This window comes from Gastrolobium bilobum, unplaced genomic scaffold (genome assembly GCF_033153095.1).
Source record: "Gastrolobium bilobum isolate Gb01-03AN ecotype WA unplaced genomic scaffold, APGP_CSIRO_Gbil_v1 utg31796, whole genome shotgun sequence".
In the NCBI taxonomy this organism is placed as follows: Eukaryota; Viridiplantae; Streptophyta; class Magnoliopsida; order Fabales; family Fabaceae; genus Gastrolobium; species Gastrolobium bilobum.
This window is the reverse complement of record NW_026898399.1, coordinates 53,323-69,632: the sequence shown is the minus strand read 5'-3', so window position 1 is coordinate 69,632 and position 16,310 is coordinate 53,323. Positions and strand designations below refer to the sequence as shown.

Genomic DNA, 16,310 nt, shown 5'->3' with positions numbered 1-16,310 from the left:
AAGATAGCTACCCTATATTATGTATCAAATTTTACCCTTTTCCATTTTATACCACTTATGAGTACCTAAAATATTACTTTACCAAAGGACAAGAATCCTTTAAAATAAAATTATCTTTAAAATAAGTCAATAAGATGTATGTTTCACAAAATTATGATAAATTACTAATATATAATGCTTTAAATTAAACAAAAACTATATTATATTTCAAATCCATTTTTATTTGCTCATTTGAGATACAAACTCGCTTCTAGGGAAAAAATCCTCACGATTAAATATGAACAATATTATTTCTTAGCAATTCTTATACCAGCAAGAAAGAGAGCTCTCTCATCCGACAACATTAGTGTACTCCACTCAAAAGATCAAACTATTAACTCAGACTCCTGATTTCATACGAGTTTGTAACTGACAAAACTCCCAAAGAGCAAGTCAGATTTTTTAAACAAGGTCTACAATGAAGATGTCTAACACAATTCCCATAATTCAAATCCATAGATTACATAAACCAAAGTAACTACACTATATTATGTGTCAAATTTTCACCAAACCAGTAGAAACAGATTAAGTTAACAGGGCTCCACCAGTTTGGTGCAACATCGCATCGATCTCATCCCCATCCTCCATTTCTAGCTGAATCAAAAGACATAAAACAAGCAGGGTTATGATGCATGGTTACATATATTTCCCAGTATGAAGAAAGAGTCAAGGTGAGGGGCAAACCTCATCAGGAGTCTGTTCTGCCCGGAGACGGCGACCATCAAATAAGAAAGCGATTGAATTCAAGTCCACAGATTGACGATCACAATATGCATTCATCAGCTTCTTCAACTGAGTGTTTCTTTTGATCCTAAAGAATACCTCATTTCCATCCTACAATGAAATAAAAATGTCTTAGACCACGTGCTCATCATGATATTTAAAAATATAAATAATCAAATAAATAACGAAATATAGCCTCGAATGGATCATATGCTCATCATGTTACACATAAAAACATCACATCAAAGAAATGTAATACGCCAAACACTAAGTAACCATTCATTAACTAATAGTACTTAAAAGGATTGAATTCACAGTCACAGCAATGAATTTATGAGGTAGGGGGACATCATGCTTTGCTTGAAAGGGTGCTTAGAGGAACTTTTAACACACTGAGAATATTAAAATGTTCTCTTATGACTTTAAGCCTACATAATGACAGGGGATGTGCCAAAAAAAGATAAAAACAAAAAGGTACTAAGTGATTTCACAGTAAAATTGAATAAAACAAACACACTTTTTGATGGGTGGGGGAGAGGACAGAGAAGGGGGTCAGGGGAAAGAAATAACCAACACTATTAAGTTGGTCGGTGAACATTAATATGAAGCAGGAACAGTCCAACGAATCAAAAAGGACAAAGACTGGCAAATATGATTCTTTGAATCAAAAGTCATATTCAAATATACATCTCATAGATCATTCAACCAGATCAGAACGTTAAAAAGAAATCAAACAAGCATTTTAGAGGTATAACTGCCCTACAATTGAGCAAATATAAAAAAACAGCACTTTCTCTTGTCAAGGTAAAAAGCCTTGGGCCAGTAAGAGATACCCTGAAAAACCCCACATCTACCAAGAAAACTATCCAACACTCCAATAAATAAGTAATATTAAGTGATATCAGTATTAGGTTCCACACAATCGTGTGGATTTAAACCTACGTTGCCATAAGGTTGTTGAATCACAATTCTCTTTTGGCTGATTTTTTATATCTTAAATCGTATGGAATCATAAAATTCAGAAAGATGATAAAAAATAATTGAAAAATACATAATATATTAATCGTATTCTAAGCCTTCAACTTCTCTCCCTGTATTTTTGCGGTAGCTCTTTGAATACTTCTCTTAGGTGGTGTTTGGTTGGAGCTTTTCAGCGGATATCTATCTTTCTCAAGTATGGCTTTTAGAAATACCATGTTTGTTTCAACGTTTTTCACCAAAAACCCATCTATCCAATTTGTCTGGATTTATGAGAAACATAGATATCCGCACTGTTTAGAAACCCAATTTGAAGGTGGGATTTTTCGGAAAACCGGTTATCTGACTTTTAATACACTGTTGATTTCATAAAGCTACCTAATTTTCCCAATAAAGTTTTTCCCCACCAAACAATTTTTTTTTACATTTTTCTACCTATCTCACTTTATCTATCTTTCAATCATTTCTCTATCTGTCTCATTTCCCTACTATTCCAAAAAAAATTCCTGAACCAAACACCCCCTAAGAGTCTTTCCTCTTCTTCTGCTTAAGTCTCTGTTTTTCATGATTTGGATTGGTGTCATTTTTTAAGAACAAAGAGATTTGTATTAATTTAAATATTTTTGTATTGTTTCCCTAATCAATAGTGACTTTCCATATTCATTTTTAAATTTGAATCACAAATCCTATTTTTGTTTCCTTTCCCAAATTAATATTGACTTCTCAAAAAAATTTGGAATTGAAAATCACAAATCTTACTTTAATTTTTGAATTGTACAATATTGAATTGTAGGGTACAGCGGTTTACAGTCTGGTACAAAACCTCCCATCAACCGATTGGTATCGCTCAGCTTCCGACACGACATGTATCATGTATGCACTGCTACGCATAGCTTATTTATAATAAATTTAGAAACAAATATCCCAAGGTGTTCCAATATTTTAGAAAAAAAAAATGAAATAACTCAATAAAAAAATCAGTTGCCTAACTCGCATCTGATACTCTCTTACTTGAATATGATGCTGCTACATCAAAACATAAGAATTTTATATTGATACCGGAGTTAAATTAGAACGGGAATTTAGTATACATGTGTTACTTGTATTCCGAAACAGTAACAAGAGCGTCAACGGGTCATTAGTACAATAACAAAGTATAAGTGTTAAGGGGGCGTTTGGTGAGAGCGGATCCAAATACTTACGTTATTTGATCACAATTGCTTATTTAAAAATTATACACTTTTCTCTTAGTTATTTCATCATCAACGAGTGTGATCAAATAACATACCAAGATCCACTCCCGCAAATTTTTTTTTTTTTATTCCAAAATTCTCAATTTTAAAAAATATGATTTTTATAATATCTGAAAATTAAAAATTTAAAAAAATTCAGTTTCCTGAAATTCAGAAGAATCCCACCTAGCACACGGGACCTAAAGATAAGGCAATAGAGTGACGTTGTGTTTGTTTTTTCGTTTTTACTTTTAACTTAAAAAAAAAAACTCAGCAAACACATGTTTTTATAATTATTTTACAAAATAATTTTAAGGAAAAATAATAGAATACGATCAAACAGACCCTTCATCTCCAGTCGCAGATTAATAAAAACTAAATTAAAAAATAATGAAAACAGAAAAAGAAACTGAAAATAAAATCAGAACGCGGAATGGGTGAACGATCTTTAGCGCACTTGAAAACGGAAAATTTCTAATAATGAATGAACACCCCTGAACCGAAAATTCACAAAAGTATAGAAGAACCTACCCAAAATGAATATTTAAAAAAAAAAAAAAATCAACCGAAAAAATTGCCCAAAACAAACAAACGAACCTGTCCTTTGACCTTCAAATTGATGTGCGCAGCTTGATCATTAGGTTTCTTGTCTTCCTCGGCGTGCGTGTTAGGAGTAGCCCCAGACATCGTTCTTCGTCTCTGTGACTCCCTCTGAAAATTAGGGTTTTATATTGATTTTGATTATTTCTTTTCTGGGAATCGCTTTTTTATTTTGATTACGCAGCACTTATGGGCCAAGAATTGGTATACCGGGCTGTAGATATTAGCCCATTGGATAGCACATCCCTGTCACATTAGACCCACATGTTTGGTTCAAACAACAAAATTGTGGTTGTTCCAAATAAGGATTTGCAATAAAATTATTTTCCCTTGACTGAAGTAAAATATAAACTTAAATTTGTTGATCTTTTCTGAAACATCTGCAAATTCCCAAAGGTATCTAACGAATTGGTCATATTTATTATCCACACCTAATGTTGGGTCATTGTAGCATCCATCACTTGTACAAGTGTTTTATAATACGATCTATTTTTATTGGTATAAGATCTATTAATGTTGCTTTTATATTTTTTATCTTATGAAAATTATCATGAGAGAAAATAGAGGAAGACTATATATACAACTTATCTTCATTTATAACTTCTTACAATCATATCTTAATTGTTGATTGGCAAAAATAATTAATTAATTAGATAAACTTTCATTTATTGTGAATTAATAATTAATTAATGAATTTGATTTGTGAAAATAATAACCGTTGATTGACGAAAATCAACGGCTAAATTTTAGTTGTAAACAAAAAAATAAATTGTAAGTATAACCTTACTCGAGAAAGTAATACTATGTGAATCCAAAATTGAAGTTAAAAATAACTTTTACTTTTTTGATGAAAAAATTATTTCTAAAAACATAGTAATTGATGTCTCAAGACATGTTTTCTATCACATAATCAAACAATACTATATGTCTATGGCAGTTTTGGAAGAAACTCATTGAGCTCAACCTCTTTCTATTTCCCAGCTTTAACCGTGGACCGTGCCTATTGCCTTTGGACTTGAGTCTTTGGGTTTTAAGTAACCTGAATATCAAACATCTATAATTGAACATAATCTGTTGCAAGCTCGAACAACTAATTTAATAAGTGCGTTGCCGACAGAGTGCAAATCAAAATTTTAATTTTGATTGTAATTTTAAAGTTAGAGAAAACTTCAAAAAAAATCTTACAAGTTTTCTCAAAATTATTTACCCTCTTCTTGAAATTTTTAATCATTTATTCCTTTACTTAAAATTTCTTTATCACTTACCTCATAATTTGATTTTTCATCTAAAATTTTATTAACAGAGTTAATTTTTTTTAAAAATACCAAAATTAGCCTTAATAAAAAAAATACAATTTTCTCATAAACGCAATTTTAAACAAATTCACAAGAGTAATACGTGGATGTAAATCAACTATAGAAACCTCCATCTACTCTCATTGCTGTAGAAAGACAACAAAATATGTTTGCTTGGTAATACAATCTTGTCCCTCACCTTCCACTATTCCTAATGGAATGAATGCTTGGAGGACCTTTTGTCCAAGTATATATCAACTCAAGCCATGCTTAGTTGTATTACCAAGCAAACATGCAGAAGGTGCTATTTCATTGTCTTTCTGTGTCGCTAAGAGTAGAGGGAGAATTTAATCGTTGATTTACATTCATGTCTTGCTTCCGTGAGTTTGTCTTTGTGTGGAAATTATATTTTTCTATTTATTAAGGATAATTTTAAAAAAAAATTAACTCTCTTAACAAAATTTTGGATGAAAAATCAAATTAAGGAAGTAAGTGATAAAAAATTAAATAAAGGGAAAAATGATTTTGAGAAAACTTGTAAGGGAGTTTTTAAAATTGTATCTTTAAATTATTGAAATTTCTAGTGTCCTTTGTCGTAGAATGTTTATCGAATGTATCCGAAAACAAAAAATAGTGTTTGTTAAAGAAAAGAAAATAAATGCTTTAAAAACTTATTTATTTTGCAAAAATATTTGAAAAAATATTTTTGTTTTTAAATTTCTCAAAGATAAATTATTTTCAATATAATATTAGCTTAATAAAGTGATTCCACATCTTATTCACGCAAGATTAATATAGCACGTTTCTTATGCAGGACTAGCACATATCACTATATATATGCATATTTGAAAAAAAAATATTATGAAAAAGGTGCGAAACTAATTTTATAAAATTAGTTACGGTTCAAATTGTGATTAATTCTTTTAAAGTAAATGCTTAATATTTTTAATAATACATGAGAGAGATGACAAAGTGGGCGACCCATTCCGTTCCGCCATCAATCTATCAAAAAATGAGTCAGTTCGTCTCGCTATCAACTCACAAAAAATCTCAACCTGCCAACCCAAATATGTTTTATACTAACCCGCCGCACCACGCCATCTAGGTGTGTTAACGGGCCGGACTTTGATTTTAAAAGACTAAGCATGTGTTTAAATGTGTCAGTCTAGCCTAACCTGTTACCCGTTATGAATATAATTATCGATTCGTGACCTGACTTATTTACAAAAAAATAAAAGTCTAGTAATAAAAATAAGACAACAAAAAATTATTCAAATAGAATATATACGATCAACAACAGTAATAATCTACGATGTTCGGACACGGGATACGACACGACACGACACGCCGACACGTTAATTCTAAAAAATGTTATATTTTGACACGTTGGGACACGTTTTGATATTAAATAAATTTTTTAATATATATAATATAATTTATATTTAATACGTATAAGAGTCTATAATAAGTCATATAACCAATCAAATATTTAGATTTCATAACATAAATATAAATAGAAATAATTTTTCATGTCAAATTTCATAATAGAAAAAAATTAATTTATAAATGATTTCTTTTATATTTAGTTAACAAAATAAAATTAAGATTTAAAAAAAAACGTGTCCGAGCGTGTTCCAAAACGTGTCCGAGCGTTGACCGCGTGTCGAAAAAAGTTGAATGCGTGTCGGAAAAACGTGTCGGAGAGTTGACCGCGTGTCGGACGCGTGTCTGAGCGTGTCCGTGTCGGACACGTATTCGAATTGCGTGTCTGTGCTTTCTAGGTAATAATTGCACAAAGATTCATAAATTTTTTTATATTCAAACAACATAACATAGAACAAAATCATTCAACAAATTTATTTAACCAATAAAATAGGGTGAAATGGGTTGGAGAGAGAGGGGGTTGGTATGAGCAGTATGAAAAATATAAAATAAAAATAAAAGTTAATATATACTAGGCCAGCCTAATAGATTCTAAAGTCGGGCTTTTGAATTGGAGTCTGAAGCCTCTTTATTGAACGAGCTTTTATACAAGTTCAAGCATAATTCCAATAACCAATTTTAGATATATAAACTCGAACCTTCACGAGTCGGGTCAAAAACCTCTAGTTTTTTTATCACCTCTATCACCGTCAACCTGTCAAAAAATGAATCAACCTGCTCTATTCTACTTTTGAGAGTGAATTGTAAAGCTCAACTCATCCTAGCCTATTTGGTGGACACACCGATCCCTTTTTTGCCAGCCCTATATAGGAGTCCTAATGAGATTGGTGTAGATAGAATATGAGACTTATTGCCTTAAATTGATATTATGTTCTCTTAGTTTTTTAAAAAATAAAATAATATTTGCATCAAAAGTTCATTGACCCTATTTATGTCAGGTTGAATATTTAAGCATTGCTATTATTTTTTGATTAATATAAATGGTCTAGATTGGGGTTTATTTTGATTGTAATTTTTAAGTTAGTGAAGTTTATAGGTGTTCGCCGTTGTGGAATGGGTAACGAATGTACCAAAATTAAAAAATAGTGTTTGTTAAAGAAAAGTGCTCGTAAAACTTATTTATGTTAGGTTGAATATTTAAGCTTTGTTAGTATTTTTTGGATTGATATAAATTATTTGCATTGGGGTACCTTCATACTTTTGAGGAAAATAAGTGGTAAGGAAGTTTGATCATGTCCCCAACGACAACGTGCTCATTTATTCGAGCCTCCTACTCCTTCACACTTCACAGAGGCTTCAATTATGCAAGGGGGGAGAACGTACACATTTATTTTGGGTGCAATGAAAGTAACATGACTGCTGTTTTTATTATTCTTTGATGATAGCAGCTCCAAAACATTACTCCACGAGCATCTACACTTTATTTCAGCAATGATCGAAAATTATAATGCTCTATTTTTATTTTATTTTTGGCTCTTTTTAATTTTTAATTTTTTTTTTTTAGCTGGCAACTCAATTTTGGCCGTTTCTTTATTTAAAGAAAGGGTTATATGGAAAATCTAGACAAAAGAAAAAAACATATAAGCCATGCAAAAAAATTATGTGAAAAATATTTATCATTTAAAAAAAATATAAAATTATGTCATTTTAAGTAAGAGAAAAAGATAAATCATGGAAGAGAAAGTAGAAGAAATTTTTTTTAAAAATATGTGTTTCATCTTTTTGTAAGAATAAAAGGACGTAAGATACACATATTTTTTTTCAAAAACTATTGAAATGTGTATAATTATTTTATTTAAAATTTTATTTTAACAATAAAAAGGCTTCAAAGCCAATAACCAACGGTGTTATTTGGGTGGGACCAAGGGAACAAAACACGGATTCATGCTTCAGTAGTTCATCTCCGAATGCTAAGAGGAGCAACTTGGGGGAAATAGGGATGGTGGTCCTATAATTACTCGTCCTTTTGTTACTGTGACTGCCACAAAGTGGGTCCCACTACCCTCACCTTACCACCACCTCGGTTCCCTCAATGCCTCCTTCATACATTACTGAGACCAATCCACCACATTTTCCTCACTCACTTGCTCAACAGATACATACAACTCACTCCTCTCCACCCACATTTTCAGAAACATCATCGAAAACACCGAAAACAAACAAAACTAATAACCACACACGCTCTGTTTCTTCCCAACGAAGCAGAGCATGCAGCGCTTCACCGTCTCCGTCATCTTCTTCTCCCTCACCCTTCTCACTCTCTCAGGCAATGCTCACCTCTATCACTTGCTTTTTTTTTTTTTTGTTAACTGTTATTTTTGCATAATGCTTGCTAACACAGTTCTGTTCTGTTCTGTTCTACTTGGTTTGTTTCAGATGGTGGCTCCATTGGAGTGAACTACGGTCGCATAGCTAACAACCTTCCCTCGGCGGTGAAGGTTGTTCAGCTCCTAAAATCTCAGGGGCTAGACCGCGTCAAGGTCTACGACACCGACCCGTCAGTGCTTCGGGCTTTATCCGGATCCGGAATCAAAGTAACCGTGGATCTACCTAACCAGCAACTCTTCGCAGCAGCCAAAGCACCTTCCTTTGCACTCTCATGGGTCGAGAGGAACGTCGCCGCCTACCACCCCCACACCCAAATCGAAGCCATTGCCGTCGGCAACGAGGTCTTCGTCGATCCCGCCCACACTACCAAGTTCCTCGTACCCGCCATGAAAAACATCTACCAAGCTCTCGTCAAACACAACCTTCACTCCGACATTAAAGTTTCTTCCCCTATTGCTCTCTCCGCACTCGGAAACTCATACCCTTCTTCATCCGGGTCGTTCCGACCCGAACTCGTTCAACCCGTTTTCAAACCCATGTTGGATTTTCTCCGTCAAACTGGGTCGTACCTCATGGTGAACGTGTACCCTTTTTTCGCGTACGAGTCCAACGCTGACGTCATCTCCTTGGACTACGCATTGTTCCGGGACAACCCGGGAGTGGTGGATCCGGGTAACGGTTTAAGATATTTCAACCTGTTCGACGCCCAAATCGACGCCGTTTTTGCCGCACTATCTGCTTTGAAATACGACGACGTTAAGATCGTTGTGACGGAAACAGGTTGGCCTTCCAAGGGGGATAATAATGAGGTGGGTGCGAGCCTACAGAACGCAGCTGCGTACAACGGCAATCTCGTCCGCAAGATCTTGACGGGTGGTGGGACCCCCATGAGACCCAAAGCAGATCTCACCGTCTATTTATTCGCGCTTTTCAACGAGAACCAGAAAGGGGGGCCCACCTCGGAGAGGAACTTCGGTCTGTTTTACCCAGACGAGAGGAAGGTTTACGACATTCCGTTAACGGCGGAGAAGCTTAAGGATTACCACGACCGTCCTTCACCGGTTAGCGGCGGCCAGAAGCAGCCGCCGAAGGCCCCCGCCCCCGTCGTTGTCGGCGGTGGCGGTGTTTCGAAGAGCACCACTGGGAACACGTGGTGCGTTGCGAACCCGGATGTGGAAAAAGTTAAGCTGCAGGCGGCTCTAGATTTTGCTTGTGGGGAGGGAGGTGCTGATTGCCGTCCGATCCAGCGTGGTGCCACGTGTTACGATCCTAACACGCTTGTGGCCCATGCTTCGTTCGCGTTCAACAGTTATTACCAGAAGAAAGCACGCGCGGGTGGTAGTTGCTATTTCGGGGGTACGTCGTATGTGGTCACGCAGGAGCCCAGTGAGTATTCTAATAGAACCCTTTTTGTCTCGGTTTATTTTCTTAGATACTTAAATGGGCGTAGTTTAGAATAATGTTGCACTGGATTTCTAATGTGAGCGGGTGATTAATGGTGCTCGATAAGGTTGACAAGAGGGAATCTTTTCTGACAACAACGTGGTACCTTTATTGGGTAGAGTGTACTATGGGAGGCCAATAGGCCCATTACAACTAGGGTACACTACAGTGTTGCCTTGGGAGCAGGAATTATATGTCTTTAACTACTTTGGAGAACCCGAAGGGACAAGGTTAATTCGAACGTTACAAGTAAATTGGTAACAGTCATTAAGACAGTCAATTAGTCAAAGATGGAGTTGTGTGATCACATTGGATTCTTCTTTTGCCTTTGAAAAATCCCATCTTAATTTATGGGTGCCTTTTTCTAACAAAAACTGTACTACTTTATCTTGTTTTTATTCAAATTTTGCATTTATGATTGGATCATTTTATGATCTAAGAGAGTTTCATTTTTGTGCAGAGTATGGTAGCTGCGAATTTCCTACTGGATACTGAAGGCATAAGAGGACTGACATAGCATCTGGCTGATTTTGCTTTCGTGTAAAGTATGAGAAGGTGGTGGAGTGTCTGGAAGGGCAAGGGGCTAGAAATAGAGCAGCTAAGTTATTTTGTTGATGATCAGTTTGAAGATTTTTTGGGGTTCTCTGGATTGTATTAGTTAAATAATCAGTTGGTGGTGACTAAATTGCATCTAAGTTTTTACTTTGCATTAGTCTTTTATTTTGTGACCTCAGTCAGTAGTGGTCATTGTTCTTTAGGTTTCGTTATGTATATTTGAAGCAAAGAGTTGAAGGGAAATATATCTTTTTCTTCCACTGCATTACAATCTTTTATATCTTTTCACCTCGGAAATTAACTCACTACTCTTATAGATGAAAATTTAATCAGAATAAAATCATAATATGTCTAAGAATAATATAAGTAACTTCTGTTAAGAACTGATTCCTTCTTGTGTTTAATCTCTTCGTTAACGAATGTAACTCAACCACCTTCGGTCTTTTTGGGCGAATAAAATGAGTATACTGTAATTCCTCGTGAACTTAAATATTTTGCAACTATTGATCATTACGAAGCAGGGTATCCACTATGATTTGCAGTTGACTTAGTAAATTTAGCTTTATATGGGCGGGTAGGTCATCCAAGTGTGCTTAGTTTCGCGCCCTTTAGGCCTGCATACACGTTGCGGTGTAACCCATCCAAAAAATCAGTGAGTACTGCTTTTTTATCTTATGAAAACAAAGTGGTGATCACATGCACTATAGTTGAAATTTAAAAATCAAAGATGATTTATACGCCGAATGGAGCACAGTCAAATAAAGAATATAAAGAGCTTGGTGCTTTTCTACAAATCATCGTGACTTTGAGTTCTTTGAATAAGATTGTATCCCATTCAATCCTTTTATATGGGCCTGTTTATGATTCTGAATAGGCGGAAACTCAAAAGACGCAAGCTGTAATGCCACATCCCATTTTTCACAAATAAGCATAAATACATGAAATTAAAGAAAAAAAAATCACCTACTTTCATTCCAACGTTAGACTCGGCCTATCTAAACTTTGCCCCAGGCCAAGATTTCACCTCAAGCTGGAGGTGCTGGACAGTAGTTTTGAGAAAGCGAATGAAGCAATTTCTAATACAACTATTTATAACTTTAACAAAAAAATTGGGAAATATTTGGGAAATATATTTTTTATGTTACATCAGATAATTTCTGTCATGCAATACACAGAAAAATGAATAAAATCCACTAAAAAAAAGAGAAAAATAAAAAAATGGATCTATCCATTTTTGTGTATTTCAACATAAGAAAGATATTTCCGTAAAAAATTATGTAACAAATAAACATTTTAAGTTTCATGTTAAAAAAACTCGCATATCTTTTGATATCTCTTCTCTTCACATAACTACCAAATCCTTTTTCACATACTTTTTATATTTATTAATATAAAAACAGTTATAAATAATAATAATAAATTTTAATTAAAACTTTAGTTCAAGCCTTCGTGAATTGAATAATCTGGTTGCAGTCAAAACAAGAAGGGAAAAAGTGTCAATGGGAACGGGAAGCTCTCAAACAGCCTACGGCCGCAGAAAAGTAAAAGCCAATTCTCAGCAGATAAGGTAATAGCGAACAAGAGTTCCTGCTTGCAATTTTAGTGATTGCAGAGTTTATTTTCAACAAATGCTGCTCAAAGTTAATATGGATCTCGATTGGATCAATTTCTTTTTGTCATTTATACAACGAACACAGAATATCCCACACAATTCAATCTACCAGATGCAATTGATGACTTAATAGTTCTACCATTTCTTATTCTCTTTAAAAAAAAATAAACACTGTTTGTTTTTAATTTTTAATTAGGTGGGGGAAGCGCTGAACGGGAAATGGCATCAACGGCCTTCTACAGTAGCTAATGGCAACAATTTTCAAAGACAAAAACGTCCAAAAGTTGGCCATAAAATAAACATGACATTCTCCGCATCAAAATGGCAATTTGACAACCTAAAAGTGCACCTTCTTTATATAATACATTTTCCCTTTTATATCCCCGACTGGGCCCGGTAAGTTGAACCCATGTGACAAAAGGTTCCTACAGTTACCCTATGACATTATGTATCATCTATGTATGTATGCAATAATGCAACTATGCTAGTTTGTGTTTAAAAATTGGTAACTTTTTAATACAATTCCGTATGTAGTGTGTGAACTTCGTTGCATATGAGGTGGATCTTCACATCATAGTTTGTGGAAGCAGTCTTCATTGGATGATTACTTACATAAATGTACAAGTGTTCAACACAATGAGTAATCCCATTGACATAGTCTTTTCTAGTTCTCAAATCCTATGATCATTGAAGAACATGCAAGTGATGCAACTCTGCCAATTAAACAATGAGGATCTTATCATGTCCTATTGATTCCTTTTTTTATTTTATTTTTTATTGTGTTGGGGTTTTATTTAGGAAAAATTAAATCAAGAGGACTTTTATCACCCACATCCTTGTTCGGCAATATTATGATTCAATTAGAAAGTAAAGGTTATAAAAGGGTAAAAACAAGAGGATAAGCCACATTCACGTTCCATAGAAAGCACACAAATAGAGTAGGTGGTGCAGCACCTGGTGTGTCGGGCTATCTTGAAGCTTCAAGCACGAGCTCTGTTGCACTAGTCAGATCAATGCAACCCAAATTGTCATTTACCACTAAGTCACATGCTATGATGTTTCTCCCAGCAATTCCAAACATTCATTTATGGGCATTGTCTTATGTCACAGTTGCTACAAGTGACTCAATGAGAGTGTGTATTGTTGACCAAGATCATATTGCGCATTATACACTGATATCAAAGGCTTGCATTATCCTTTCCACACCAACAATCAGATCTTAGATCTCATCTTGTGGTTTCAGATTCCGTCACTGTCAGAGTGAGCGACATTGTGGCCATATGTAATTGGATAATTGGATATGCTTGTTTCACGGATAATTTCATTTTATTTTATTTTTGGTAAAACAGTGATGTTTTGGGTTTCATTCAGTTTGGGTTTTGGAGGTGAAGTCCATTATGAATATCAACAGATCAACGTCAAAATTGTGTTTGGATCAATTGGATTCATTTCTTAACCTCAACTGTTTTTCAGTCAAATAGCGATTTTTGAACCTAAAAAAAAAGTCAGCTTGGATTTTCTTATGTAGTTTTTTTTTTTAATCACAAATACATGATGATATACAAGTAATACAACCAGTCAAGCCCAACATAGAAAGATTACTAAGACACTAAGCTCCGGTAGCTAAAAAATCAATTTAACTCAAAAGTTTAAGTTATTGGGTGAGACTAAGTTAATAATTTTATATTTATTTAACACGCCCCTCACGCGAGAGCCTATTGGACTTGAAGGGTGGATGATGCATCAGACCAACCTACCTGTGCTAAGAAAGTAAAATTGAACTCATGACCACTTGATCATAGAGGCTTTAATATTGTATAAAGAATCAATTCAACCCAAAAGAGTAAGTTATCGAATGAGGTTACCTTAATAGTTTTATATTTATCTAACATATGGTAGGTTAGCAAAATTGTTCCCTCTTAGATCTAAGTCCTACAACAACGATAAAGAACCAAGATCAACAGGAACTGATTCATTGGTAAGGTTACAGTAACTCAAATCCAATCAAGTCAAGGAGAATAAGCTGGAGATAGGAGGCAAGATCAACTCCTTTGGATCTTGTTGCCTCCTAAATGTCGACATCCATAGAAGTAAGTTATGAGAGTTGGATGGAAGTTCTTTCCTTCACCATAGGAGAGTTCTTTAAGATTTTCTAAACAAATTTTGGATAAAGTTATTTCTCTAATAGCAGTACCTCTCATATCAAACTCCTCCAAACACTCATTTTCATTCACACTGTCAGGCAGCTCAGAAAATTTTGAGCAACCCAGAAATATAGAGTTTTCTAAGAGATTTCAAATTGCGAATAGAATTTGGTAGGCAAAGAAGATTTTTGCAATTCTCCAAACTAAGCAGTGTTAAGCATTTCATATTCTTTCCAAACTCCGGGAGCTTTTTAACTTTTGAGCAGCCAGAAAGAATAAACTCATCCAAAGAATCCATTTCAAGTTTTCTTGGAAGGGTTCGAAGATTTATGCTGTCTTTCAAGTTCAATAGAACAAGCTTCTTGTGCTGTACAACAGATTGGTGAACCTTAACAAGGTTTATACAACCTTCAAGAAACAAGCTTTCAAGATAGGAGTTTGACTTAGTTCTTTGGAATGGCTCAAATCAATGAACTTCAGCTTTGCAAAATGCTGACCAATTATCAGAACATAAGGTAAATAATAAAATTAACTTGCTTTAGAAGACTTTGTGCTAGTATTAAATTAAATGCACAAGATCTTAATTTCATTCCAAATCTTTTTTTATTTTGCTGTAACGCATTTGCAAGTCTACAACTTCATCTAGCTGCGCATCAGGGGGCAGAGCTTCCAAAGGATACTCTGTCCATCGTAGAAATTTCTATGAACCGCAAGACTCTTGCAGCCAAGAGAAAGTTTTATATTATGAAAATTAATGATAAGTAATTTAAGATTATACATCCTTGAGAAGGCTTCAGGATCCCAATTTGCTTCGTATGGCTTCGGGTGGGACTCCCAAACTATGCATTCAATCTATTCATTTTCTTAGCAAAGAATAATCAAGATCAAATTAAGACATATGATAAGGAGTTACGATATAAATTAATTGCATCATTCTTTATGGGAAATAGATCATCTCATAGTGAAAAACAAAAACATGATATGATCATGTGAAAAGATCATAACCATACTGTCAAAACTTTAATACTGGTAGTTTGGTACATTTCTCTCATATTTCTGTTCCTCGTGTGAGGTATATTTATACACAAGAATGAAAACAAATTCCTAATTTCTATGAAACAAATATACAAGATAGTAACAAACTACTAACCTATTTGTTAATAAACAAACACCTCAAAAATATCCTAAAAATCCTAAGAGATCTTCAGACTTTACAACAGAAATTTAAACTCATTTTTCAAATTAAACTTTCAGTTTTAACACTCCCCCTCAAGTTGGTGCATGTATATCCAACATGCCCAACTTGCAAATTATATTTCCAAGTGCCTTCCCAGAGATTGCTTTTGTTAAACCATCCGCTAGTTGATCTTCTGACTTGATGAAGGGAATACTAAGAATTCGTTGATCTAGCTTCTCTTTTATGAAATGTCTATCCACTTCAACATGTTTAGTTCTATCATGTTGAACCGGATTTTGAGCTATCTCAATAGCAGCCTTGTTGTCACAATAAAGATTCATAGGTTGATCATCTTCTAACTTTAAATCTCTAAGGACATTTTTAACCCACAACAGTTCACAGATGCCATAAGCCATACCTCTAAACTCAGCTTCTGCACTTGATCTAGCAACCACTTTTTGCTTCTTGCTCCTCCATGTGACTAAGTTTCCATCAACAAATGTGAGATACCCCGAAGTGGATTGTCTTGTAGTATGATCACCAGCCCAATCTGAATCAGTATACCCTTCTATGCCTTTTTTTCCAGTTTTAGAAAATAAGATGCCTCTGTCAGGTGATCCTTTTAGGTACCTCAGAATTCTAAAGACAGCTTTCATGTGCTCTACACTAGGAGAATGCATAAATTTACTTACCACTCCTACTGCATAGGAAATATCAGGTCTTGTATGTGATAGGTAAATA

General features: G+C 34.6%; 2 protein-coding genes across 2 annotated transcripts; one reads left to right on the top strand and one right to left on the bottom strand.

The window, feature by feature from the left end:
- Window positions 1-291: 291 nt before the first annotated feature.
- On the bottom strand, window positions 292-3,727 carry LOC133315741 (small ubiquitin-related modifier 1-like). Its single transcript, XM_061517400.1, has 3 exons — window positions 3,570-3,727; window positions 724-873; window positions 292-633 (listed from the first exon to the last, which is right to left on the bottom strand). Exons 1-3 carry the CDS (start codon window positions 3,657-3,659, stop codon window positions 565-567), a joined length of 309 nt encoding a protein of 102 aa, XP_061373384.1. The 5' UTR covers window positions 3,660-3,727; the 3' UTR covers window positions 292-564.
- A 4,765-nt stretch (window positions 3,728-8,492) lies between these two features.
- LOC133315740 (glucan endo-1,3-beta-glucosidase-like) lies at window positions 8,493-10,637 on the top strand. Its single transcript, XM_061517399.1, has 3 exons — window positions 8,493-8,576; window positions 8,687-10,024; window positions 10,542-10,637. The coding sequence occupies exons 1-3, from the start codon at window positions 8,519-8,521 to the stop codon at window positions 10,574-10,576; spliced, it is 1,431 nt and encodes a 476-aa protein (XP_061373383.1). The 5' UTR covers window positions 8,493-8,518; the 3' UTR covers window positions 10,577-10,637.
- Window positions 10,638-16,310: the final 5,673 nt, after the last annotated feature.

Bases quoted from the DNA above. Each gene is read 5' to 3' on its own strand.
- LOC133315740 (XM_061517399.1), top strand. From the start codon at position 8,519: ATGCAGCGCTTCACCGTCTCCGTCATCTTCTTCTCCCTCACCCTTCTC. The intron at 8,577-8,686 runs GCAATGCTCACC...GGTTTGTTTCAG, and splicing joins CACCCTTCTCACTCTCTCAG to ATGGTGGCTCCATTGGAGTG. The intron at 10,025-10,541 runs GTGAGTATTCTA...ATTTTTGTGCAG, and splicing joins TGTGGTCACGCAGGAGCCCA to AGTATGGTAGCTGCGAATTT.
- LOC133315741 (XM_061517400.1), bottom strand. From the start codon at position 3,659: ATGTCTGGGGCTACTCCTAACACGCACGCCGAGGAAGACAAGAAACCT. The intron at 874-3,569 runs GTTCGTTTGTTT...ATTTCATTGTAG, and splicing joins ATTTGAAGGTCAAAGGACAG to GATGGAAATGAGGTATTCTT. The intron at 634-723 runs GTTTGCCCCTCA...CTTTTGATTCAG, and splicing joins CAGAACAGACTCCTGATGAG to CTAGAAATGGAGGATGGGGA.